Genomic DNA, 22,273 nt, shown 5'->3' with positions numbered 1-22,273 from the left:
TGAAAGATATAGAATAATTGTTCATCAATTTGGTTCGTTAAACTGCAATAACTATAATCCTTGTCCCTGCAGTAGAGTAAAGAACGACTGGGACTGTTATTTTCGCTCATCAACAGATTTACTCAGCACACTCGCGCTTGCGGTCATCAAAGACCCTCAAGGCCTCCTCAGCAGCCTTAACACCGCTGAGCACCATGGCACCAAAGGTTGGTCCCATGCGGTTAAAGCCATCGATCTCAGACAGCTCCATTCCGCCAATGATAAGACCCTTGGCAACCTCACGGGTGTTCTTGACGATGGCGTCTTCGGCAGAGTTCATGTCAAGTCCGCGCATGCCGCCGAGCTTGTCGATGGTGGTCATGGAGACGAGACGCTTGGCGGAGAAAGCGCCGAAGGGGCCGTCATGGCCGGTTGTGCTGATAATCACGGGGGCGTTGATGGTGTTGGGGTCCATGCAAGAGTGATCGTCATGGTGGAGAGTGACGAGCGTCCAGTTAGTGACGACACCCGCGATTTGGACTTCCTGGGCATTGCCGTTCGGGCCGGGGCGTGTCACCAAGTCCTCTACGCAGGTTGCGTTGAACAGCTTGACGTTGGGGAAGGATAGCACCTTCGAGAGGAGGGTCGATGTGAAAAGAGATGCGTGCTTGACAACAACGTAGTTCGGCATGTCAGGGTCTTCCTCATATGGCACGCCGAGCTCGTTCAGGAACAACTCCGCAGGACGACGCATGACCATTGCGGAGAAAAGCTGGCCTCCCAGCCAAGCACCACCGCCTGGTTGTATGAGTACAATAGTTTACGGGATACGCCATGGTTAGACTAACCTGGGGAAACCGACGCCTCAATAATAGCAATCTTTAAGTCCGGACGAGCCTTGGCCAAGACGTACGCAGTGCTAAGACCGCACGAACCAGCACCGACGATGACCACATCGCTCTCGGCGTACCGGTCCAAGTCCTGGAAGTAGCGGCGGGTCATGGCACGAGAGACCTGGCTCTCACGGATAGGAGCAAACTTGAAGTTGTCCCACTTGCCGCCAAAGTGGTCGAGCAGTTTGGTCTGTGAATCGCCTGGAATAGTAGCAGTCTCGGGGACCACAACCTTTCCCTTGATGCCAGTAGGGGCAACAGTAGGCTCGAAGATGGCAGCTGGGGGAGACATGTTGACTCAGTTCAATGGTTCGACTATAGACTGTTAGCCATTCCACTAACTATAGGAAGAGGCAAGGGAAGGCATGATCCTTTCGCTGGTATTATCCAGATCAAGTTTTGACCGTATATTCTCAGAACGAACCCAGAGCCTTTGGCAGTCCCCTTCAACGCTGGATAAAGGCCAGTACAGTTGAGGTAGGGATATGCTAAGGATAAGAACGAACACCGGCCACGCCCAGACATTACCTGAGATACCTTGATGATTGAATTGAATGCCAGCCAAAGGCTATTCATGACTTCCGTAAACGGCCCGGGAGGGGCCAACGAGGTGCGTGTTTACATTGTACAGTCAGGTTTCCTGTACAAGTGTTAGCCCATTCCAGACCCGCCGGTCTTCTAGGAGAGGAGGACTTGTTTGTGATGAAATTCGATGGATTCGGTATGGATGTGGATGGGAGAAGGAAAAGAAGAGAGTGAAGAGCGGGGTAGGAGGGGCATTTATAGTTGACAATTCACCTGACTGACATGGACTTGACAGCTCCTTGATCGCCGAACCTCCGATCTCCTCCGTACAAGTGACCCGGTGAGTCAAAGAATGAAGTCACGAATCACTAATTATTGTTACGCCTAGCAAACCACTACTTCCAACCGGACTCCATAATCCCGGATCCAGCTCTTTTTCTTGCCGGCTTTCTCGATTTTCTCCACCCGGTCTCGCAGCCAGTGCTCTGTGACTCCCGATGTCGCCGCCGTCTCTCTGTTCCACTGGAGCTTTAGTCGCAGCAAGTCACGTTCTCCCTTCTTCTTGATTACTTGATCCCACTGTGCTTCCAGCCGAATCCTCCAATGCGTCTTGGATACGCGACCAGCTGGGTATACCTCGCCAATCAGTGCCGCTACTCGGCCAAGATACTGGCACCACCATGCCTCTTGCGGAGACAAGCAAAGCATCAGGTTCCGTTGGTAGGATTCTTCTGTAGGTGCCAGGTCGCCCGCCCAGCGCTCGGCAAGTAGCAGTGCCATCATCGCCCGCTCTGTGTGTGAGATGGTATTAGTGGAGGCTAAGAGACCAGTCGTTGTACTGTGCAGGGCCGCTGCAGTGCGAGACTCTCGGGGTACACGAGAATGCGCATAGAGGATATTGGCGAGTGCGGCAATAAAGTGCGAAGACAAAGTCGAGGGCACGTGAAAAGACTCAATCGGAGAAGCATGCTTTGGTAGGGCGGATAAGAGCACTCCGTTGATATCATCCGCAGACGGCGGTGCATACTGCAAAGTTGCAGCAAGAAGTGGATCCTGAGAACGGATCTCCTGGGGCAGCTTGTTAAATAAGAAACCCTCTCGGACCCCTCCTTGACAGAATTGTATATGGGTAATCGCTGGCAATGCATCCATGAGCACATCAATCAGCATCGCAACCGCCGGAATCTGCGATGCTCGTCGTTTGGATACCCCAAAGATACCTTCCGACTCAGAGACCTCCCGCAGCACACCGGCGGTATTGTGGAAGACCCCCCTCCTTGCCCGGAACCCGTTGATAATCGGTATAGGGTAGGGGCTAACCTCAGCCTGCTTCATCAACACATAACCCCAGCCCCTAAATCCCCCTCCGCAAAGATAGAGATCAAACCTACCCTCCTTCCTGCTGCTCTCTATAAAATCCTCTGGAATCTCCAGCTCCTCATAAGCCCTTTGGAAACCCGCTTTCATTTCATCTTTCAATGCCCTCTCGGCACCTTTCCCAGCATGTTTTGCATCTTCCAGCCTCCCCGTTAACGCCGCAGCTCCGTACGGAAAACTAAATGAACCCTTGGGACAAGTGTGCACGATCCCATCCCTAGCAACTACCCAGGTAATCTGTGTACTCCCACCCCCCAGATCCATCGCCAGTCCCGCAACAGCGCGTGAACTGCTCGCGATCCCTAACGCCCCAATCCGGCCCTCATCTTCTTTAGACAAAAGCCGCACTTCCCACCCAGTGCGCTCTTTAATCCGTGATATGAATGCCTTGGAGTTTGGTGCTGTACGGGTTGCCTCTGTCGCGAGAACGTGGATGTTCTCAGACGGTACTTGGAAATCTTCGCACACGCCTTGGAACCGAACTAGTCTGTCCACGACTTGTTCGACAACCTCCGGTGGAATCGGGCGCCGTTCCCTACTGACACTGTTGTTGCTCTTGGTTTTGGGCTTCGAGAATTGGGCGTCGTATAGCGATATTCCAGCCCGGTCCTGGTACAGTGTAGGCATGGTTCGAGCTGTTGGAGGCGATGTGTCGGTAATAGAGAAGCGAATTCCATTGCTAGAAGATCATTAATATACAGCTCTTTCATAAAAACGAATCTAGAATTGCTGAACGATAGATACAATCAGCATACCTTCCAATATCAACAACCCCGTAGAGGTAGCTATTTTCCCCGGCTTGTATCATGATCTATTATACTTTGTACTCTTGATTTGTAGGATGGCGGTTTTAGGTATAGTAGACTGGGATTAGAGGCGGTTATGTTTGGGGCAGTAGATTTTGGATTACCGATAAGCTCCAAGACAGAAGGAAGGTGGAAGGCTAAAGGTGGGGTAGTCTTTGCAGCTGATACTGCCCAGGTAAAGCGATTAACGAGCTACGAGATGAGTATATGTCACGGCGTCTTAGTTGGGCAGCCTGTCGAGAGGCAGCAGGATAAGCCTTGTACGTAATTGTTGTGTCCGCTAGTTAGTTAGTCTGAAGGCATTAGTCATGAACTCCGGAGATGTATAAGCTATACGTAATTTGTGCATTTGAATGCTCTAACAGCTACAGCACATATCTGAAACTAGAACCGTAATTTTCCTCCCCAATAACCTGTCCTTTCTGCGCATTCGTAGCCTGGCTTTGAGGTCCGTATTTCTTTTCTAAGCGTTTGTTCTCCCACGCGAGGAGGAATCGCAGACTGAGAGCAAGAATGGCGTTGAAGAACATAAATGCCGCGCAAATGGACTGCCCACGAATATAGCGAGGGCCATCACTGCTGGGAAAGACATTTGTTCCTAGGAAAGGGCCGCATTGTCCGATTATATTGAGAATGACGATACCCATCCCGCGACGGCTATCAGAACCTTGGTTATCTGTAGCTCGCACGTTAGCAAGTTAGGAACCTCAACTCCAGAAAGGGAGCATACTCAGAACCCATGGAAGAATGTTTGCAATGCATGGGAATACCCCAGCAGCTGCCAGGAATACGCCGAAATAGCGCACTGCGACGGATGTGCAAGCTGCAAGAAGAACGTAGCCCACTGCTCCCACCAATGAAAAGAAGACAATCGTCAGGCCGCGTTGTTGAAATCGATCAGCAAGCCAAGTAGTCAAGATACTGAAGATAAACGAGACGAAGAATGGCGGCGCAGTCAAGCCTTGGGCATTGATCGACTCAAAACCCATGTCTTCTAGAATTGTCGGGAGGAATACCGGCAGCGAGGAAAAGCTCACGTTGCAACTGAAGTACATCAACTGCGGAGGCCAGGCCGTTAGTTAGGCCAGTATCGAACAGAAACAAATCAACTGTACGTACCGCCGTAATCCACGGTTTCACATCGAATAAAGTCTGAAAAATCTCTTTCAGATCCACGCCTCCAACACGCTCACCTTCACCGCTACGTCGAAGCGACCGGGCTCGCGCAACGTCTTTCTCCTCCTCTGTCAGAAACCAGGCTGAAGAGGGATGGTCCGGCAAAAAGTACCAGGCAAGAAATGCCGCCGCCAGTGATGGAGCTCCCTCAACTAGGAATAATAGCCTCCAGTTTGCTAGTAGGGCATGTCCTGACGTGATACCGTATGCAAGCGCACCGGCAAACGTATTGGCCAAAGGCGCAGCGGAGACGAACAATCCGCAGCGCAAGCCAAGCTCTCGCCGGCCGTAGAAGAAAGACAGCAGGTAGGGAGAACCCGGACCAAAACCTGCCTCTGCTGCGCCTAGGATAAAGCGCAAAGCCATCAACCCAGACCAGTTCTGAGCAGCGGCCTGGCATGTTGCCGCAATACCCCTAAATACCAGTTAGGTCAAGATAATTGAGAGGGCGCACTCTTAGTCTGCAAGCTCACCAAGTCATGGCAGTAATGGCTGCCCATCTATGCGGAGGCATGATTTTCCACATTAATGCAAGAGGCTCAAACAGGGTGTACGATATGTAGAATATCGTCAGAAGCCATGGATATTTGTTCCCATGAAGGGACATGTCCTCTTCCATCCCTGCGATTCGCGCATTTCTATGAGGAGTCAGCGTCTACTTTAGTATGGGGAGTGCCAGGAAGACTAACCCGATGTTGCTCCTGTCCAGGAGCGCGAGCAGGTCTATAGAGGTCCGAGTCAGACAACCCCACATTGAGAAATATACTCCCACTAGAATGGAGGCTTACACAAAAAGCCAAGAAGAGTCGGTACCCGCAAATCCAGTTTGCGTACCACACGAGCCTCAAGCACAGGGTCAATACTTATACGTGGGGAATGCACCTGGGGCAGCGCAGTATGTGAATCGTTATTCGTATTATCAGCTGGTTGCTTTTCGGGATCTAAGAGATCCATGTCTGGAATGGCGTCATTTTTTGCAGCATGATTTTGCGCGTCATTTCCATGTCCAGTTATATTGCTGCCATGCGCATGCTCCTTGCCAAAAAAGCCCATGGTGGTACGAGGCGATGCGACCAGAACTCGTAAAGATAGAGAGAAGGACGGGTGGAAAGAAAGGCTGGAGGAGCGACGAGGCCGTCTTATAAGTGCGGCGTTCTCTCCACGGACGATATTCCTTCGTGACAGCCATCATTGGAGAGATTTTAGGATCTGCATGGGACTCAACTCATCTGGCTTCCCCAGCAGGCTAGAGCGCTCGAGCTGGAACTAGCATTCTAGGGTTACGCCGTTATGCAGAAGGCGGGGAAAGGAGGAAACCAAAATTCCCCTCGGCGCTGCGAAGACTCAGTCGTTGATGACATTTGCGAATCATATTTGCCAGGGCACCATACACCTTGCACAGTTGGAGGTATGATTTCCGGAGGAAGCTTGGTGGTCCCCGAATAGTCCAATCATCCAATCAGGCCGAGGTGGATAAAGCTTAGGAGAAAGCGTAGCCGGAGTCCGCTTAACAACGCAGCCAGAGTCGACTCCAAGGTTACAACGATGCCAGGGGAACGATCATATGAGGCTGGAGACACAAGGGACCTCGCATTTGACACAATTAATAGTACCTTGCTTTCCTGAGTTCAACATGAAACATGGGAGGAGTGTTGAATGCGAGGAGGCGATGTGATGATAACATCTGAGGGAAGCCCATGGCTGGGGAAGAGTGGAGCTTGATTGACGAACTTGTGGGTGATTAGTTTATGCCTGATACCTAAGGAGTCGAGTATTCTGTGGCGCAGATCTTAGTTCAGCCACTGTGGCTGAAAGGTCACAAATTCCGCGTCGCGTTTGCGGTCGCTCGGCTGCTCACCAACGAGTACTGCTCTGCTCAGCTATCCCCTGCTGAAGTCACCCTCTTATCTCGAATCACCATCCCAGTCCTCGAGGGCACTTTATGACATAGATTGCGACTACATTACCCTGATCGATCATCAGCCACCGCGCTCCCTGGTCACAATGGATGACCCTGCCAGTCGTGTCCCCGGGCAATTGGTATTGTCTTGTCTAAGTTTCCCTATTATGGCGTCCATTGGGGCCCCTGCTGACAAGTGCTTTGCGAAATATTAGCTGCCCCATATGCATCTTGTTTCGCGCAATCGCTATCCTCTGATGCACATGATGCCCACAGACACCGTTGTCGACTACCTCCTCTCCGCACCTAAAATAGTCCGTGAAGCACACCCGATGCACTGGACCTTTCTCGATGGCCCTCAAGACGGCACTGTTATGCTTACATGGCAACCTCTAAACCATCTGGGAACCAATTTCGCGAGTGACGGTTATGTCTGGGCCGATGTCGAACAAGCTTTCACCTTCGAGGCTCGAGGCTATGTATGTTTCTGGTCCAGTTGTTGGTATGGCATAATTGAGAGCTCCGTTACTGACACCTTGTGCGCCAGGTTGTGGAGATGTGGTTGCACCGCAGTGGCTATCACCCCCCGAATGAGTCGGTCGCTATCCACTGTCGCCGGCGATATCGACTTCTACCATCAAAAGTCCCGAACCCCAGCCTGCCCCCGCCCGACCCTTCGCTATGGATTGTACACTACTCCCGAGCGCCTCCTAATGATCACATACCGGCAAATCGGATCCCGGTCTTACCCCAAGTTCAAGGCATGCTGGCCCAACGTCGGTTTTTGCAAAGCCAGGGTATACTAGCGCGCAAGGATTTTATGCTGCACGACCGCAACAACTGGCCCACAATCGGCCTGCCACCCCAAATGGCAGTTCAACAGGGCTACCAACAACCACAGGGGCCGTATCCGAATGCCATGGTTGGACGGCAACCATTCTACCCGCAGCCCGGCCCAGGGGTGCAGCCTCCCACTGGCCCAGTTCAACCAAAGGCGCCGCGCGGACACCGTGCTCCATCAGCGGCAGTTAATGCAGCTACTACCGACTTTTCTCTAGAGGATGAAGATGTATCTGCGGGCGATATCATGGACCTGCTTACTCCACGAGAAGTGAGCAAGATGAGGTACCAACAACATCATGAATGGATGGAAGAGGTCTTAGCCTCTCCATATGCTATCAGCCAAATCACCCCCGTTTCTCTTGGCCTGGGTAGAAAAGGCGAACTGGAGTCGTTAACCGCAGGCTTTTTCGACGCACCTGTGGGCCCTGTCAATGGAGACTCGACAGACGCCAATGAAGCGAAACAGGCGACCAAATTGGAACCGGAAAAAGCGGAGGAATTTGCCGACCGTGTTGCCAAGAAGGTCGCGGATATGACAGCGGAGATTGAAAAGTTGAAGAAGCGGCATGCGCGTCGGATGGAGAAGTTCAACCGCACATCTCAGCTTAAAGACGCCGAGACCCGGCTACGCGACGCTGCAGCAGACCCGGCAGACACTGGTTCCGAGATTTGGAGGCTGGAAGGTCGTATTGAGATCCCTACGGACGAGGATAACGTGCCGCTTGCGCCAATAGAGCACAAGGCCAAGTACAAGGTTGATGACATCGTCAGAGAGGTAGAGAACTCGTGGCAAAAGCAGATCGTCCCAGAGCCAAAGGTCTCCTGTATCGAGAAGGGTGGTCTGTTGGAGAAGATTGAACCAGAGCAGAAGACAACAGATCTAGACGTCAATATGGACCATGCGGATAGTCACCTGCTGGATCAATTTACGGCTCAAGGCACAACCGCACAATCACACGCCACTACTGCTCCAGGCGCCCCGGGTCAACAGCCGACGACGGGCGTCGCACAAGACCAGTCCCTGGCCGGGCTGGATATCGACATGGACCTCGGGAACATTCCGCAAGCAGGTACCGCGTCAGGAGAGACTGGTGACTGGGTCATGGTCAACGATAAGAAGGACGACACCCCGGGAAGTGGTCTACAGGGTTTGACACCTGGAAATACGGGCGCAGACGGCGGCCTTGATGGGACTAACTTCGACTTCACCAACATGGACAGTGCCGGCGATGCGCTTGCTGCGTATACCGAGCAAAACGACGGTCTGGATCTCCCTGACCTTGAGAACTCTGCTTTTGGAGATGCATTCCATGCATCTGATAATGAAAACACCCATCATCATGATGCGGACGATATGTCTTGACGTGGGATGCAGGGTAGTCTGCTTTCATCATTTGATATATGTTTTATTAGTACAAAGGTGTCGGTTGTAGCTATTCCCGGCGCTTGGTTTCGATGCGTTCAGGCTGTCCTTTGCATAGGAAGGGCAGGCGGATTTGAAATGAGATCTACAATTGTCTTTTAATCATGCCCGTGACGCGGTTCTGTTCTCACAATGATCTGGATGCCAGAGCTTCTGTCTAACGGTTATAGTCTCACAGTATCTTGAAATTCCTGTTTTGGTGTTGCTTCCGCTGTCTTTCCTAGGTATCGGCATAAGAGTCACTCTGCGCTCAGCTGGACTAACGCGGACAGCCTTGGTGTATGCCTCAGCTGAGAGACTGTCAGTCAGTAATGACTCTAGTTTTCTATAAATGGGTTCATTAGGGTCAGAAGTTTTCTGGAATTCTTCAGATCGTATAGCTGACTGGGGCTGTTCATCACCAGGCAAGATCATCTGCCAGCCAGACCCGCCCCGGTCAACTGATCTAGTCTTGTCTTTGTTATATGTAGTCTCCTTAAGATGGTTTTTATTTGGATCTATCAGCACTTATTTTAAACTGCTGCTCTTAATACGCATCACCATCAACTCTCCCCTTCATACTCTTAACTCCAACCGGTAGAATGTGCTTCTCTAACAATGACACCGACGACTTCGAAACTCGAACCGTCCGCTTCACAAAATATCGCTCTCAACCTTTCAGACCAAGTATGCCTTTTCCACCGCGCTTTCGTTCTAATTGTCCATCTCCTCCGCCTTCCTTTTTCCCTCGCGATACAACTATCATCCGCTACTCCCCTCGTCATTCTGTCTCCTCCGCACACTGCAGCAGCCTTTCACATTCACCGCGGACGTCTTACACCACCATAACAAGAAAGCACGTCCATACTCGACTGGAGACGATATATCCCATCTTTACCCGTCGCAGGAGCTGGGAGCGTGCTTCTGCGCCAGCACCGCGATATATCGAGTATATTGAACCCCGGAACCGACAGAGGGACATCGAATATATATCTATCGCATGAACGGACTTTCTTGACCGGTAGAGCGTCATTTGGCCGTAACGGATCGGTTTGTTGTTCGCTGTATCCGGCAACCTTTCGGCTGGCCCGGGACGCCGGGGGCGATCTATATACTTCCCAAAACGGCTACCGATCTCACCGCGCCAACTCTACTGGAGGTTACTGAGGATTGTATACCATCACCCCAGTTCGGACCCCTCCCAGCCCAGCGGAACCGCTCGACAGAACCATGAATTGTCTTCATCATGTGCGTCCTATGTAGCGCAGAATGACCTCAGGATCTCAATCTGTTTCGTGACGTCACGAAGTATATCGAAGAGATCAGGATAAAAGATTTAGAGAAGAATCCGTTTGTGGTAACTAGATGAATTATCAAGCTACGAGAATTCAAGACGTCTGACCGGCCGAAGAGCGTTTTCAGCCCTATACTTCGAAACCAAGCGCATCGAGGAAGGTGCATCCCAGTCTAAGGTTATCGACTATAACACACAACTAGTCGCCCTTTGTTTTTAAAGACACCACCTGTCTAGCCTCAGCAAGCGTCTAAATACGGCCAAGTCGCAATCATGTATGTCTCTGAAGACGAGCTCACTAACACCGCGGTAACTGATTGGTTATACTATAGGAATCGAACACTCTCGGGCAGAAGAAGGAGCTCTGTCAACACTGGCCGTCATCGGTTCAGTATTGGCACCTTCCGAGGCCTCCAACATCCTCAGCTAAGCAAGAAGATGAATCGGGTGATCAAAAGCGAGAATTCAGCGATCGCCGCTCACGAGTCCGCTGCGAGGCAGCGCATGTCGATTGCGGCGCAGATATCCGAATGGGGAGAGACCACCGAGGACGAAGCCATTTCGGATATCTCAGATAAGCTGGGCGTGCTGATGGCAGAAATGGGCGAACAGGAGGATGTTTATGCGCAGCATCTAGAGGATTATCGTTCCGTCCTTAAGCATATTCGCGATACAGAGAGCTCTGTTCAGCCGACCCGGGATCAGCGAGCCAAGATCGCGGATGATATACAACGTCTCAAGCTAAAGGAGCCCAATAGCCATAAGATTGAGACCATGGAGCAGGAGCTCGTCAGAGCAGAGGCGCAGAATCTTGTTGCTGAGGCACAGCTGACCAATGTGGTACGTGACATCTGTTGATAAGTTCTCGCTCAAAGCGCTAAGGAATCAACCTGCAGACCAGGCAGAGATTTAAAGAAGCATACAGTGTCCATCTTGCTGCTGTAATTGAGCGGGGAGAGAAGCAGGCTCTCCTTGCCCGCCATGCGCGTCGCTTGCTCAATTGCCTCGACGATACTTCGGTGATTCCTGGAGACGAGCCGAAACCCTATGAGCGAGGCAACGACGCCAAGCAAATCGTCGAAGATGCCGAACGAGAATTGCAGTCCTGGGAGACCGATTACGAGCATGTAGAGACAAAAGCAGAGCACGGAGCGGCAGCTGTACCTATGAGCACATCGCTCCCCTCTTCTCACGAAGAGCGCGGACAACGTGCTTCCCAATCCCAGGCAACTGAGTCTCTTGAGGAGCAGCAGGAGGAGTACACCCAAGCAGATGCGACTTCGGTTTCTGACACATACTCTCGCATCTCCGCTAACGATGCGGCTTCTCCAACCAGGATTCATAGCATCTCAGCCCCAAGAATGTATGCCGGTGCCTTTGAGACTGCTCCAGTAGTGAATCGTGAGAGTGTGAGGAAGGAGAACGAACGGATTGGTGGGGAAGTGAAACTGAAGACTCTCGCCCCCCATGATACCCAAGGTATCATGTCGCCGGGTTCCGACGTCGACTTTCCTATCCGCACAAAGCAGTCAGAGCTAGGAAGCCCGCTAGACTCTCAGGTGCAGCGAGTTGCAGTGCCCATTTGAGCGAAGCGAAAACTTTTTGGGAGGGGTGATTAGTGCTTTGTGTAATCAATATACATATGTATTCCAGATCCAATATTTATATTTCCCTGCATTCGAATCCAATACTCTTTTATCGTAAGGATGCAAAGTGTATAGTAGTAGAGGATCAAATGTTACGTGCCTGGTAATTGAGGCTGCAGCACGTGACCCAGGCTCCAAGGTGACGACGCGGGCCGCCCATCTGAAGCTCCAGCGTCAGAAGCTCAGCTTTAGCTCCATCTTCAGTCCGCATCTGTTCATCCTCCTCCTTATCGTTTACTTTCTGTACCATAATCCTGCCACGAGAAACATCGCCTCTTCAGTCAGTTTTACACCATGGATCAATTAGTCCGCCAATACACCCGGTCGCCGCACCAGAACGAGTTCTACTCGGAGCAAGAGCAGCATGACCTAACAGAGAGTCTCCCTCCGCTCTCCCTGAAATTCGCCCTTCCTCCAGTTGCAAACGTAAGCTCTATCGTCGTTATTTAACTATTTCGGCCTGAATCGTCGCCGGGATCTGTGTTTTTGACGTTCTTCGCGAGCCCCAGCTCGCGGATTGACCTCTCAAGCCAGCTACCCGTCTACTGAGAGTATTAACTAACGCTTTGCGTCTTTACCAGCAATCTGCCTTCCTTCGTGCGATGACTGATGACCACTCAAACCCAAACTGCCCCATCAAACTTGCCCACGGAACAACAACACTCGCCTTCCGATTTCAGGGTGGAATTGTACGTCGCAACATCCCTGTCAAACGCTCATATATCCGGCCCCGCTGATATTCGAAACAGATTGTCTGCACAGATTCCCGAGCTACGGCTGGAAACTGGATTGCCAGTCAGACGGTGAAGAAGGTCATTCCGGTCTCCCGGTTGAGCCGTGGAGAGGATAAGCCAGGCAGTGCGCCTGTTCCTGGTCTTCTGGGGACCATGGCTGGTGGTGCAGCAGTACGTGTCTATCTTTATCGTGCCTACAGTCATGATTGTGCTGAAGTTTATGTCTAGGACTGTCAATATTGGCTTAGATATCTGAGTCAACAATGCACACTACATGGTGTGTTGCGTCGTTTCTGCAGTCTTTGAGTGATGCTAACTTGGTACAGAGATTCGTCACAAACGCCGTATCACAGTGGCTGCCGCTTCGAAGATTCTGGCTAATCTTACGTACGCCTATAAGGGGTACGGTCTGAGCATGGGAACGATGTTGGCAGGCGTATGCGGACCCGCGGAGAGTGACCCTGTTTTGAAGCCCCAGCTGACTTTCTGCGATAGGTAACACCGCAAGAAGGACCTGCGCTGTACTACATTGACTCCGACGGCACCCGCCTCCCCGGAAATCTGTTCTGTGTTGGTTCCGGTCAAACCTTCGCCTACGGTGTGCTCGACGCCAACTACCGGTACGACCTGACGGAGGAGGAGGCTCTCGAGCTCGGACGGAGAAGTATTCTCGCTGCCATGCACCGTGACGCTTACTCTGGTGGTTTCATCAATCTTTATCACGTTAAGGAGGAGGGATGGGTCCATCACGGCTTCGACGATATGAACCCCATATTCTGGAAGACGAAGTTGGAGAAAGGCGAGTTCTCGAATGTTACGTCGGCGTTGTAGAGGTGTTCAGTAAATAGGTATTATCCGATGTCATTTTCTTTTTCTAGGCACGCCATGAATCCAACACACATTTGCATCTCCCTTGCACTATAGGATAATGCAGGGACAACAGAGGCTTCTACGCTCCACTGGCATGCTAACTTTGATGTAATGACAAGAGAGAGATAATGCCATTGCCACAATATAAACAAACCCTGAAGGGATGATTAAATACAAAAGATATCATAAACTTGACCAAGCATTGCTAGCATACCAAGACAAGCAAATCGCTCCCCGTCTATGTATAACATCAACATGCTTTTGTGATCCTTCCCGCTCCACACGCAGGACAAGTGATCTGAATGGTAGAAGATCAGTTATCGACCCGGAATTTCATCCGAATCCCCATCGCCGCAAGCTCCACATCCAGATACCTCAGCACACCCGGCACTGCAACAACAGTCACATTGTCACCCCCAACGAACCTCCTCCCCTCTCCATCCTCCCAAACTACAGCGCGCGAATCATCAAAAACTGCCTCCCTCGCGCACCTCCTACACCTTACAATCCCTGCATTTCCACCTAACGCAGCAGAACCCGACGAATTCTTCGCCGCCATCCGCGCCTTACTTGACCCAGCGGAGGAAACAGCAACCTGTGTACTCAAAAAGCTACCACAATCGCGGCAGATCCACGCCCGCTGGGAATCAGAACAGTTCATCAACCGATCCTGTAAGATGTACGCTGCTCCGTGCGCAATCAGAGAATCGCGCTCCATCTCTCCGACACGGATACCACCTCCCTTCGCACGGCCCTTGACGGGTTGACCAGTGAGATTGTTGACAGGGCCGGTGGTACGGACTTGGAACTTGTCGTTCACCATGTGACGCAGACGCTGGTAGTGCACGACGCCGATGAAGATATCGGCGGCGAACTCTTTGCCGGTAATACCTGAGTACAGCGGCTCATTGCCGTAGTAGTTGTAACCCGCGCGCCGCAGCTGTTCGCCGAAGTAGTCTGTCGCTGTATATTCTTCAGAGAATTGGAAGGGGGTGCAGTCTTGTGGGTGGCCGTGCAGAGCACCAGCTTTTCCGGCCATCGACTCGATCATTTGGGCAATCGTCATTCCTTTTCTTATTAGATACTTCTACAAGAGGGGGGAAGGAGAAAACATGTTTGGAACAGAGACTTACGAGAAGGGAAAGCGTGAGGGTTAATAATGAGATCAGGCTGGATGCCGCTCTCGGAGAAGGGCATGTCGACAGCAGGCCAGAGCTGCGAGCAGACACCCTTCTGACCGTGACGAGAAGAGAACTTATCACCAATGATTGGTTTTCGAGGAATACGGTACTTGACGCTGATAGCCTGCGCGGGCTCGGTACCGGTTTCTGAGCCCATAATGCGGATGCTGTCGATGTATGCCCTTTCACTGTCCTTGTATTTGACAAAGTGCGTGATGCCGTCAACGTTTATATAGGAGTCGGACGTCGCGTCGTATCGGACGGTGTGATACGCGGCTACGATGGATCCTTCCTTGATTTCGGCACCGATGTGGGGGAACCCGTCTTCGTCAAGGGTAGCGCGCCATTCAGCGCGGATTTCACTGCCCGGGGCGAAGCCGAAAAGTTTCTGGACGGCTTGTTTGGACTTTGTGCGTCTTGAGTCCTTTTCGTCGAGGGAGTGGACCTTTGTCTTGTAGACTGTTCCGTATCCGAAGCCGCGCTCGTGCGAGGACTTGTTAATGATCATGGCGTCGTCCATGTCGTAACCAGTGTATGAGATGATGGCTACGACGGCGTTCGTGCCGTTGGGGAAATTGTCAAGTCCGTAAGCGTTGTAGAGCGGTGGTCGCACGATAGGCGTTTGACCGGTTTGTAGTCGGTAAAGCTTGTTATCTGTTCGGTAGTCGATTGCTGTACCTGGCGTTCCCATAGTCTGCTTGCTCATTTGGCACTGGTACATGTTGCGGGGGGATTGGTTATAGTCGGAGAAGGGAGTCATGTTGGCGACGATGGAGAGGATGTTTGTAGGGGTGAATTCGATATGGGTTGACAGGCCTTTGACCAGGTCCGAAGGCAAGCAGGCAATCTCCATAAAGGGCTGTTCAAAGGGACCGACGTAGTCGAGCTTGTCGAGGGGTAGGTACTTGACGGGTCGGTACATCCGGGCAGCTTGGGAGAACATGTAGATACCAGGGTACTGACCGCCGTTGGAGTTAGGAACGTAGCCAATTTCCAGTCCTAAAGGAACGTTGTTTGTGCCAGAGACCTTCCAGTGTCGGAGAGTGCTGGCAATGACGCGGGCTTGCTTGGGTGAGCAGTATCCAATGATCCTGCCGTCCAGTTGAACAGTAACGCTTTCGTCTAAGGAGACAGACGACTCGTTACGAACGCCGAGCTGGACGAGTAGTTTTGGCAAATGAGATACGTCAGTATCGCTAGTGGCGACGAGACACTTGTGAGCCAGATGGTTAAGCAGACCACATGGAGATCCATCAGGCGTGTGCACCGGGCAAAGGAAACCCCAACTCTCAGGAAGGAGCTTACGGACGGTAGTCGTCTTGAGCTGCGCGAAGAAACTACCTCTGTGAATCATTCGGAAGTGACTGATGAATCGGTAGAAGTTAATCTTCTCCGCCATGACGGTGTAACCAGACGTTTGCTGCAAATCAAGGCCAGTTGGACTGACGAGGTTACCGGTTGAAAGGAAATACTCCATAGCACCTCCAATGTTCTCGTTGGACCTCCTGATCACCTTGCTCACGAAGTCTCTTTCAAAAGCAGGGTCGGTAAACCTGGCCCCATGATTACGGTTTGACCAATCTCTGAGGATGGGCCCGAAAGACCTCACCCACTCGTCCAGCCTTTCCTTCAACAACATGCCGTAGAGAAATCCTCCTAGCAAGATTTCCTGGTTTGAAACAGCATCAGGGTTGTCCGGCGCACAGTCACCGGCAACGAGGGCGTAGAGCTTCCTAATCATGAACATGAGCATCTTGAACTTGTCATAATCCTGCGTCTCCGTGACATTCTGGTTGCCCAGGTGCGGCAGGACAACCTTGCGAAGAAATTCCGTACCGGCCTCCTCGTTGGGCGTATCGGCCGGGACACCGAGAACAGGCTTGAATTTCTCTCCAATGAATGCTCGGCATTCTGAACGACTATGCAACTTGTATGCCTTGTATGTCCGTAGCAACAGTTCGACTCGGTCTGTCACGAACGTGTTATTGATTCCTTCAGAGGAAGCACTGCCCACAATTCCTTCGAAAATCTCGCGGTCATTCGTCTCCACCAAAGCCTTGAGGATCATCACCACCGGGATAATGTATTCGTTCTTCCGCCATGAGAATCGGAATGTCACATTTCCGTCATTCAAGTAGTGTAGAACGTTCGTTTGCGAAGTCTGGTCTGGCCGTACTGATCGTATCTGAATACCGAATTTCGAGTATGCATGGCCACGGTTGGTGAAGGTGTTTCGGACAATTGCCATGGGATAGTTCCGTCGCCCAACAATCAACATACGAATAAGCTTTTCGTTACCGTTGACGATAAAGTAGCCGCCTAACTCTTCTGATTCCTCCTTGTGCTGCACCAACTCCGCTGGCGTCGCCTTTTCCAGGTAACATCTGTTTGTCTACATCAAGTCAGATCCAGTCCAAACATGGCGTTGTCGCTACTTCTTACTCTTAACATAATAGGAACCTGGCCCAGTTCCCTAACCTGCTCCGTCCAGTCTCCATTGTTGACGCGATACTCAATCTTCGCGCGGAGTTTTCCACGATATGTCGCATGCCTTTCTCTGCACTCAGACGGGTAGATATTGCGGTTGCGAGCGGTATATTTGTTCGTCAGAGGAATCGTCGGCTTCTCGAGGAAAACTTCCTTGATGCGAACGTGGAGTTTATTCCGCCTGGGCGCTCTCCGGCCCTCCGCTAGACGCTGTTGCTTTTGTTCGGCAGTTTCGACAACCTCGTCAAGAAACGTCCTGGTGCCAATATCCTTCAGACCGGCCTCGATGATTCCGCCCTTCTCGAACAGGGCATTGAACGAGTCGACATGGGGCTTGATAGATTCGGCGAGGGAAGGGTATGCGGTCTTGTCCTGGGGAGGGTTGCGAAACAGGTTCTCCCGCTTCAAGACATCGTAATTGACAGACCAATTGGTGTCTGTCGCAGCGGGTGCCATTCTGGTTTTTGCGGACGCCTTCCCGGCTTTTACTGAGATAAAGTTTGCATGCGATAGTGATCAATTCCGGTATGAGCTGGATCCTGAAAATGGCCAGCCGAACACTAGCCGAAGTTCAATATCAGGAAGTGTCCAGGACTCCGCGAGAATTGAATAAGAAAGCGACCCGCGATCAAACCACGAGTGCCGGCCTGGATCTGAACTCTGCTCAAAGTCCAACGGGGAAATTTTTTGAGTGGAGATAGGTACTGTCACGTGCTGATAGGCGCGGTGGTGAAGGTTGCTGCCTTGGGCGATACTGTTGAGTCTCAGGCAGCGAGGCAAACAATGGTGGCTCATCGTCGCAACCAACTCGAATGAGCCTTGTCGCTCGCGCTCGAAGAGAAAGTGGCGTCATTAACGGCTCTATCTGCGGCGTAGATGGGCTAGACCCGGGTATATTATTCACGACATCGATTCTCGAGTCCATTTGCCCGAATCCCTTTCCAACTGCTCAGCGACCGTTGTCTAACTACACAGTACAATCCCGTGAGTGGAATCCCAGCCCAGCCTCCCAAGTCCCCAGATCCTGGCTCCCTCGCAAATCGCTAGTCGACTAACTCGAGCTATCAAATGCTAGAAATCGCCTAAGTGCCAAACACGGGTGACGGGAACTCATCACAAACAGTTCAAGAGGCCCGACAGGCACACTGGACACTTGACTGACAGGGACCGGAACAGTCTAGTTGACTGGAACTACGGCTAGCGGTCCGCTCACGGTCATGCGTGCACATAGTTCGGCGTAGAACAGTTTCACCGCAAGTATTCCGTTCTGGGGAAGTCCATATTCCTTTTTTTCTGTGCGCATTTCTATTTCACAGTTCAGTGGGAGGGGAGCTGGACTTGGAACGAAGTTTGGGATTCCAGGCTCTTATTGATTGATTGCCGCTGGCTTTGGCGCTCAGGTCTTGGGGCCGTTCTCAGTCATTCCAGCAGTGTCTATTCCGTATCTGGCGTTGACTCTCGCGGCGCTTCAGAGGCCAGAGGTCAGAGTTCAGCGCCGCTCTTCTACCATTTCGCGGGTCTATTAAGTTTCGCCTGTCACCTTGACTACGCTCGCACCTCGTCTGCTCGCCGCCGGTGTAGCAGCAGTCAGCGAGGATCCCTTTTTTTTTTCCCGCAACCCATTCTGCTCGAGCCCCCACTTCGCCGTCCAAAATTCTGATCTCAATATATCCCGCCGACCCTGGTTGGAACGAGCTGCACTTCTCAGCCAGTCCTTCCACCCCAGTTCGTCATCTCTTTTGTTCATCTGGTTCTCATTGAAACGTCACGAACATGGCGGGTATTTTCCGGACGATCTATGACTGGCTCTTGAGGATGTTCTGGTAAGTGGGCCGCCGTTCCAATATGTTCCAATACCAGAGCCCCCGGCCCGTCCCCGCAGTATCCAGAGTTCGGCTGGCTGAGTCCAGTTATGCATCTGCAGGGCGACCGAGATGGACGTTACCATGATCGGTCTTCAGAATGCCGGAAAGTCGTCGCTGTTGCGTGTGCTCGCGGTATGTCCTGCCTGTCCCTACTAGCCAGACCCAAACTGTTGCCTAGATCGCTAACGTCTATGATCGGTATAGGGAGGAGAATTCACCATAGAGTAGGTTCTCTCTTTAAGTGCCTCAAGGCTCTTGTGCCCTGGCTAAGTCGAGTCGGTTAGCTCTATTCCAACGATCGGCTTCAATACCAAGCGGGTCCAAAAAGGACATGTGACGCTCAAATGGTTCGTGAACCTGCATTCATCCAGGGCATCTCTCTAACCGCCTCAGTTGGGATCTTGGTGGGCAGCCACGGTTTCGACCCATGTGGGAGCGTTATTGCCGCGGCGTCAACGCGATCGTGTAAGACAGGTATCGATGATTGATTGCGACACTGCTGACATCGGATAGTTATATCGTCGACGCCGCGGACAGGGCGGCTCTGCCCGTGGCGACTGAGGAGCTGCACGAGCTGATGAACAAGCCCACCTTGGATGGAATCCCTCTCCTGGTTCTGGGAAACAAATCCGACCTGCCCAACAAGCTATCTGTTGACGACCTGATAGAACAGATGAATCTGAAATCGATCACGCGGCGCGAAGTGAGCTGCTACGGCATCAGTGCAAAAGAGGAGACAAACCTTGACGCGGTCTTGCACTGGCTGATTGCGCGAGCTAGCCGGTGACCAGCTAACGTCCTTGTCCTAACATATGAGGTTTGGCAGGCTGGCTTGTTCCGGCTCCGTCTTGACTTTTGAACGCTCTGATGCCCTGAACGCCCTATGACCATGTAGATACCAAGACTGTGGCCCGCAGCCCACCAATTATGATGTTGACGATATGATTGCATTTTGGGATGTCTTACGATTTTCCGCCTGGGTCAGTATCATTGTCCAATCTCGGGCGGTCTTATGCCACTCGTTTATTTTTTTTTTTTTTCTGCGATTCAATCTGTGATTCCTTGAAGATGCATGCAAGCAAAGCATGTTTTGTATTTAATCCAGTCAATCTAGGCAGGCTTTCAGCCTATAAGACGAATGCGACGACAAAGTAGTGCAAGCTGTAGGAAATTCTGACGCGGAAGGCCAAAATCCAAGAAAGCAAAAGATAAATTGGCCAGTCACCAGGGAACGCGACCTATTTATTATCGCGTCGCCAGCTCACTAACTCGGTGGGCTTTAGAGGCGGCCAGCTCATCAGCCAACACACAGACCAAGTGTGCGTTGGCAATGCAGAAGGACGGCAACTAATCATCTCCTTAGTTGCCATTCGGGTCTTCTTCCGTTAACCAGGCCAACCCCGCCTGGCGCCGAAGGGACCACCTAGAGACCTTGCAATGAAATTGGAAGGCGATTATTGTTCATTTACCCCAGACCTGACACCTTGTAGATGATTGGATACGGAAATTTCGGTGGTTGATGGGTCAGGTTAGTTCAAAAGTGGCGCAGGGCTATGCGACAGTTACCACATTCACGACGAGTGGAGATTATTAAGGGATCGCAGGCTGATTTGCCGAGGCGAAATAATCATCTGTCATTGCTACTGTCTGAAGAAATGCAATAGGGCTGACACCTTAGTGTATGAGAGTGAGCTGATCAAAGACAAGGGGTTGAGAAGATGCCAAGCGTTCTATGGAGACTCGCAGTGTACCTGAAGACATATAGCCCTAGCAGCCTAGGGTCCAAGTATCCAGGTCAGGAGAAGCTCAAAAGCACCTGGGCAACATTTCGATATCATCAGCTTTTCATGATCCTCCATGGCCTCGCCCCTAACCGCGGTTCCCCGCTCGTATGCGGATGCGTGAAGTCAAGCGCTTCGTTTCGCCATCCTCCGTATGGGACTAGTGCTCAGCCACAGCCCAGCCTTGCCGGGCTTTCAGTCGCTTTTTGGCTGCTGCCTTAGCCGCCTTTAAGATCTTCTCCCCTTGCACCACTTCATCCTGCCATCTGTCTATCCTTTGTCTATTGAGTGGCATTCTGCAGCTATCCTTCGTTTATCATCGACTTTTGGCCCCTGTACCTTTTTGTGAAACCTTACGAGCCTACTGTTTTTTTCACCTATAGCAGCTTGCTCGTGCACTGCTGGATCGACGTCATCTCCACTCCAGATTCGGATTCCAAATCCAGAGGTCAATCGACTATGGGTGTTCTGTTACCGCGAGACTGGTGAGTGCCTCAAATGGATTATGGTGATTTGACCGCTCAAGCTTGTCGAGAGTCTTGTCCATTTCGCCATTTTTCCTCCAAGTAAGCAAACTTGAGCTAACCATCCTTCTAGCTGGGTCGACGGGTATGGCCGCCGTCGTTGCGACAGATGGCATGAATGGGGCCGCTGGGTCGCATTTGCGGTGATAGTCGGAGTTGCTTTGATCGCATTTTTTGCCTTATCGTATGTCCATTTCATTTCGACTTGAGTTCTCCATATTGTTGGAACTGTCAGTTAACGACTTGTCGCAGGTGCTTTAACGCCCGACGGCGTCGCAGCCGGGGCCTCCGCCCATACGCCGGAACAGCCTGGATGGCTCCTCCCCCTCCGTACCACCCGCAGTCGCACCAAGATCCATATAACCGGCCGCCGCCTCCGCAATATTCGCACTCACCAGGTCCCCATGGATACTTTGGAGGCCAGCAATCGGGCATTGAGCTTCAGCAGCCACCGAACGCCCACCATTATGGCGGCGAACGGGTGTATCAGCCCCCGTCTGGTCCGCCTCCGGTCCAACAGAATGGGAAGCCTTAATGCGTGAAAGAACTGGCTGGAATGAGTATCTTCTGGGGAAACGATTACCACATGACCACATGATTACCTGAATCGATACCTTATATCCGACATAGGCGTTTATCTTGCTATGGAATTGGCTTTGGCTTTTGATGGCATTGGACTGGGACTGCAACTAGCAGTCATAGGAACCGCGGCTTATTAGCCGTTAAAGATAGCTTAGGCTAGTAATTTATATCTTAACTCCAATATTCCCTCAACTAGCCCGACCTTCGACAGCGAGTAAACTCTCAAGACGAAGAGTCTGGTTCAGTACTCTGCAGGAGTTATTTATGGGTTAAAGGTATATAAATCAGTGGATACCTGCTGCCCTATGCAAATTAGGACCCGCCCACGTCAAACCGTATCCGGGTCAGGATTTGATCCAGAAACGTGCCTCCTTTAGTACATGGTTAGAGTCATGATGGTGTTATGCC

The 22,273-nt window shown here is 51.6% G+C and overlaps 9 protein-coding genes across 9 annotated transcripts, besides 1 other annotated feature; 5 read left to right on the top strand and 4 right to left on the bottom strand.

Moving 5' to 3' along the window:
* Window positions 1-22,273: part of a sequence feature (contig 1.64 1..203363(-1)) that runs on past both edges of the window.
* Window positions 32-1,593, bottom strand: thiA (thiamine thiazole synthase thiF). The gene is made up of 4 exons (XM_656440.2): window positions 1,566-1,593; window positions 1,410-1,512; window positions 828-1,187; window positions 32-777 (listed from the first exon to the last, which is right to left on the bottom strand). The coding sequence occupies exons 3-4, from the start codon at window positions 1,162-1,164 to the stop codon at window positions 119-121; spliced, it is 996 nt and encodes a 331-aa protein (XP_661532.1). The 5' UTR covers window positions 1,165-1,187; window positions 1,410-1,512; window positions 1,566-1,593; the 3' UTR covers window positions 32-118.
* ANIA_10492 (retrograde regulation protein 2) lies at window positions 1,782-3,582 on the bottom strand (the record flags this gene model as incomplete). The annotated part of the gene is made up of 2 exons (XM_050611372.1): window positions 1,782-3,453; window positions 3,530-3,582. The coding sequence occupies 2 exons, from the start codon at window positions 3,580-3,582 to the stop codon at window positions 1,782-1,784; spliced, it is 1,725 nt and encodes a 574-aa protein (XP_050467406.1).
* ANIA_10487 (putative MFS transporter) lies at window positions 3,946-5,809 on the bottom strand (the record flags this gene model as incomplete). The annotated part of the gene is made up of 6 exons (XM_656441.2): window positions 3,946-4,256; window positions 4,311-4,638; window positions 4,700-5,171; window positions 5,230-5,394; window positions 5,446-5,479; window positions 5,545-5,809. 6 exons carry the CDS (start codon window positions 5,807-5,809, stop codon window positions 3,946-3,948), a joined length of 1,575 nt encoding a protein of 524 aa, XP_661533.2.
* Window positions 6,806-8,862, top strand: ANIA_03930 (uncharacterized protein; the record flags this gene model as incomplete). Its single annotated transcript, XM_050611371.1, has 2 exons — window positions 6,806-7,194; window positions 7,301-8,862. The coding sequence occupies exon 2, from the start codon at window positions 7,420-7,422 to the stop codon at window positions 8,860-8,862; it is 1,443 nt and encodes a 480-aa protein (XP_050467405.1). The 5' UTR covers window positions 6,806-7,194; window positions 7,301-7,419.
* ANIA_03931 (protein pilB) lies at window positions 10,032-11,849 on the top strand. The gene is made up of 3 exons (XM_050611370.1): window positions 10,032-10,470; window positions 10,528-11,035; window positions 11,092-11,849. Coding segments are annotated over exons 1-3 (1,200 nt in total). The 5' UTR covers window positions 10,032-10,468; the 3' UTR covers window positions 11,782-11,849.
* On the top strand, window positions 12,065-13,406 carry pre2 (proteasome core particle subunit beta 5; the record flags this gene model as incomplete). The annotated part of the gene is made up of 6 exons (XM_656444.2): window positions 12,065-12,267; window positions 12,423-12,530; window positions 12,591-12,746; window positions 12,804-12,852; window positions 12,902-13,011; window positions 13,071-13,406. The coding sequence occupies exons 1-6, from the start codon at window positions 12,136-12,138 to the stop codon at window positions 13,404-13,406; spliced, it is 891 nt and encodes a 296-aa protein (XP_661536.1). The 5' UTR covers window positions 12,065-12,135.
* On the bottom strand, window positions 13,637-17,569 carry ANIA_03933 (DNA-directed RNA polymerase I core subunit RPA135; the record flags this gene model as incomplete). The annotated part of the gene is made up of 3 exons (XM_656445.2): window positions 13,637-14,513; window positions 14,579-17,018; window positions 17,069-17,569. 3 exons carry the CDS (start codon window positions 17,567-17,569, stop codon window positions 13,759-13,761), a joined length of 3,696 nt encoding a protein of 1,231 aa, XP_661537.1. The 3' UTR covers window positions 13,637-13,758.
* On the top strand, window positions 18,887-20,146 carry ANIA_03934 (ADP-ribosylation factor-like protein; the record flags this gene model as incomplete). The annotated part of the gene is made up of 5 exons (XM_050611368.1): window positions 18,887-18,936; window positions 19,038-19,110; window positions 19,255-19,325; window positions 19,372-19,443; window positions 19,492-20,146. 5 exons carry the CDS (start codon window positions 18,887-18,889, stop codon window positions 19,763-19,765), a joined length of 540 nt encoding a protein of 179 aa, XP_050467403.1. The 3' UTR covers window positions 19,766-20,146.
* ANIA_03935 (resistance to Congo red protein) lies at window positions 21,011-22,046 on the top strand. Its single transcript, XM_656447.2, has 3 exons — window positions 21,011-21,244; window positions 21,357-21,467; window positions 21,536-22,046. Exons 1-3 carry the CDS (start codon window positions 21,219-21,221, stop codon window positions 21,816-21,818), a joined length of 420 nt encoding a protein of 139 aa, XP_661539.2. The 5' UTR covers window positions 21,011-21,218; the 3' UTR covers window positions 21,819-22,046.

The sequence above is a fragment of the Aspergillus nidulans genome, chromosome II (assembly GCF_000011425.1).
Source record: "Aspergillus nidulans FGSC A4 chromosome II".
In the NCBI taxonomy this organism is placed as follows: Eukaryota; Fungi; Ascomycota; class Eurotiomycetes; order Eurotiales; family Aspergillaceae; genus Aspergillus; species Aspergillus nidulans.
The sequence above is the reverse complement of the archived record's forward strand: the minus strand, read 5'-3'. Positions and strand labels throughout refer to the sequence as shown.